This window comes from Penaeus chinensis, chromosome 25 (assembly GCF_019202785.1).
Source record: "Penaeus chinensis breed Huanghai No. 1 chromosome 25, ASM1920278v2, whole genome shotgun sequence".
NCBI classification, from domain to species: domain Eukaryota; kingdom Metazoa; phylum Arthropoda; class Malacostraca; order Decapoda; family Penaeidae; genus Penaeus; species Penaeus chinensis.
The window spans coordinates 21,362,061-21,365,626 of record NC_061843.1 but is presented as its reverse complement, the minus strand read 5'-3'; the positions used below and the strand labels follow the sequence as shown (position 1 = coordinate 21,365,626).

Here is a 3,566-nt window from a genome sequence, read left to right as displayed (position 1 = left end):
CTGATTTTCTTAGACGGTGGGTTCTATCCGAGGTTGAAGGCATTGATTGAAGACACGGCGCTGCCAATGGGCTCGCACATCCTCTGCAGGTTGTAGGCTTGGCCCTGAGGGCGGAGAGGAATATACAGTTAGGGGTATAAATAAATAAATAAATATGTGTGTGTGTGTGTGTGTGTGTGTGTGTGTGTATGTGTGTGTGTGTGGCCTCACCCAATTTTTTCCAGCTTTGTCTGTCTTGCGTTTTGGTTTCCAGTTTTGGCACTAAATTTCGTTATTTCGTCACGCCATCTTGTCATTGGTCTGCCTCTTGGCCTCTTTATGTTATCTATAATCCAGTCTGTTACTTTCTTTGTCCATCTGTCGACCTGTCTCCAATATTTATGACCTGCCCATTGCCATTTTTTTTTTTTTTTTTCATGCTCCCAAGTATATCTTCCACTTTTGTCTGTTCCCTGATCCACGTCGCCCTCATCCATCTCTTAGGCCAATTCCCAGCATCAACTTCTCCATCACTCTCTGGGCACTTATTAGTTTCCTCTCCAGTAATTTGGCTGTAGTCCATGTTTCTGATCCATAAGTCATAACTGGGAGGACGCATTGGTTAAAGACTTTTCTTTTCAAACGTAATGGGAAGGAGCTTCTTAGGATGCTACTGTGTCTGCCAAAGGCGCTCCAGCCTAGACTGATGTGTCCCTTAATTTCTTGTTCACTAGATGTGTTCGTCTGTATGAGTTGCCCTAAGTATATATACTTGTCCACTACCTCTAGCACTTCGACTTGTACATGTATCTGTTCGAATTGAACTCTACTGTTGAACATGATTTTAGTCTTTTTCTTGTTCATCCTAAGTTTGACTTTCAGACCTACTCTATTCGGATCGTTTCTTAGTTGCTGCATTTCATTTGGAGGTTTACTGAAGAGAAGAATACCATCTGCAAATCTTAGATTGTTTAGGTACTTGTCTCCTATTTTGATACCCTTTCCATTCCATTCTAGCTTCTTGAATATATCCTCAAGACAAGCTGTGAACAGTTTTGGTGAGATAGTATCGCCCTGTCTAACACCTTTTTTAATTGGTATTTTATCGGTTCCTGTGTGGAGCTTGATGGCTGCTGTCCCATCTTCGTATATATCTTCCAATATTTTACAGTATACCTCCTCTACTCCCTGTCTTCAAATAGCTTCTAGTACTGCTGCTATTTGTACAGAGTCAAATGCCTTTTCATAATAGATTAGTCCCATAAGCGGGGGTTTCCTAAATTCGTTTATCTTTTCTCTTATTTGGGTGAGCGTGTGGATGTGGTCTGTTGTTGAGAATCCACTACGGAATCCTGCCTATTCTCTCGGCTGCTTAGAATCCAGGCTGTCAGAGATGCGAGTTGTGATGACTTTTGCAGTTTGTAAGTAACTGAAAGGAGGCTTATGGGTCGGTAGTTTTATAAATCCTTTCTGTCCCCTTTTTATGTATCATAATAATTGTTAAATTTTTCCAGGCTTTCGCAATTTTTCCGTTGAGAAGGCATTTGTTAATAAGATTGGCTACTTTCACTGATGGAATTTCTTCTGCATCTATTGTAAGGTCTATACTAATTCTGTCTTCACCTGTTGTTTTTCCTCTCTTCATACCTTTAAGCTATCTTTTTATTTCTTCTGTTGTGATGTTAGGTAGTTACCGCCTTCGCTTCTATCCGTGGCTGTTCATTTAAGTTGTATAGATCCCTGTAAAAGTCTGCCACTACTCTTATGATTTCATTCATATTATATGTCACTTCTCCGTCTGGTTTCTTTATTGCATATATTTGATTTCTGCCTATTCCAAGTCTCGTTTTAGCTGTTTTCATGCTGGTACCTGTGATCACTGTTTCATTTATTATTCAAGTATTGAAATTTCTGTACATCTCTCTTCTTTTCATTTATAGCCTTTGTTAGTTTAGCTAATTCTAATTTGTACCTGTTTGACAAAACTTTCATAACTACATTTCTGCATAAGCTGTTTAGTTTCTACCGAGACCTTACTGGAGCTTTGCTTGACGTTCTTACCGCCTACTTCAAGTGCAGCTTCCTTTATTAAGTTATTGAACTGTTTGTTGTTTTGGTCAATGTTGAGATCTTCGTCACTGAAAAGTGAATATCTGTTTTGCATGTTACGGTTAAATTCTTTCGCTCTGGTCTTCAAGTTAACTAAATTAGGCTGCAGTTTTCGTATAAAGTTATTCCTTTCCCTTCTGAGGTGTAATTTAATTTGGCCTCTGACCTTTCTATGGTGGCTGCCAACATTTGGCTTATTATTAACTTCCACATTTTTTACTATATCGCGACCATTTGAAATTATGAAGTCAATTCGTGATCAAGCCTCCGCAAAATCGGTTAGTATTTGCCCCCTCTCATTTCTAGTGCCTATTCCGTAATTCCTTACTACGGTTTCTCCTGTTTTTATACCTATTCTGGCATTAAAATCACCTATAATTATTTTGAAATGGGTTTTACTCTCTCGCTGGCTAAATGAATATCATAGATGCTTTATATTTCTTCATCACTGTAACTGCAGGTTGGAGAACAGACTTGAACGATCTTTAAGTTGTACCTATTATTTAGTTTTATTGTTACTGAAGCTACTCCTTTGCCTACACCATCGCATTCCAAGATGTTCTTTTCTAAACGTTTGTGAACTAAGAAACCTACACCTAATTCCTGCTTATTACTCTGAGGTTTACCTCTCCAATAGAGCACATATCCACCATTTAGTATCTTCTGTTCTTCGCCTAGTATTCTAACTTCAGAGTCCTTCAACATTCCATTTAATGAAAGAGTTCATCAAGTAATGCTGATAAGTCGGATTTAGTTCTCACTGTCCTTACATTATATGTGCTATATGTGCGAAGATTCATCAACGAGGCGCGGCCTGTTTTTAACCGGAGATTTTAGCACCCTCTGCTCTGGAGCGATCCTGATCGCCTCCGGGGAATGAGGGCTGTTGCTCTGTTTGTGCAGTCATGTTTTTTGATTGAGAGGTAGACAGCCGAGTTACCCCCCACCTTCTGGCTTAGGTGTGGTAGCCGGGATACCGCTGATAAGCTCCTCCAGCAGGGTTGTCCTTGTCTAGTGTGGACTTATGAAAAGTAACACACGGGCCTGCTCACTACACCAGGGTATACTCCCGTGAGCATGGGTTTGAGTATCAGAAATGCATACGCGTGTGATTATATATGATTATATAGCGTCTGGCACTCGATTGAGGTGCAATCGCTTGAAATACGCTTTGTTAATGCATAGATTATCTGTCGGATCTTCTGTCGAGTGGCTGATTATACTTGTCGCTTTATGGTAACCATGTTTTAATCTCCCTGAGGTTAAAACTGTAATTCCCATGCGATTTGGCGTCCTGCACCATTTTCTAATAATTTCGCAATTTAGTATTCTTTTTCTGATGGGGGATGATAAGTTGCTTTTTCTGCTGTTTCTGCCTGCTGTGAAACTCTCAAAGAGCAGTGGGACCTTATGGACTTATTTAGCATGGTAATGGAACCTAGTATTCCTAGTTGGCATTTTCTGGCACTTTTTGGTTT

The 3,566-nt window shown here is 39.8% G+C and overlaps 1 protein-coding gene across 3 annotated transcripts in view; it reads right to left on the bottom strand.

Annotated features, from left to right (window-relative positions):
* The window catches only part of LOC125038684 (collagen alpha-1(III) chain-like), a 44,864-nt gene continuing 41,298 nt past the window's right edge, over positions 1 to 3,566 (bottom strand). For all 3 annotated transcript variants that reach the window (XM_047632245.1, XM_047632246.1, XM_047632244.1), the window contains one exon: positions 1 to 104. In XM_047632245.1, the coding sequence (XP_047488201.1) occupies positions 24 to 104 (81 nt within the window). In that variant the 3' untranslated portion in view covers positions 1 to 23. The remainder of the gene's footprint in view (positions 105 to 3,566) is intronic.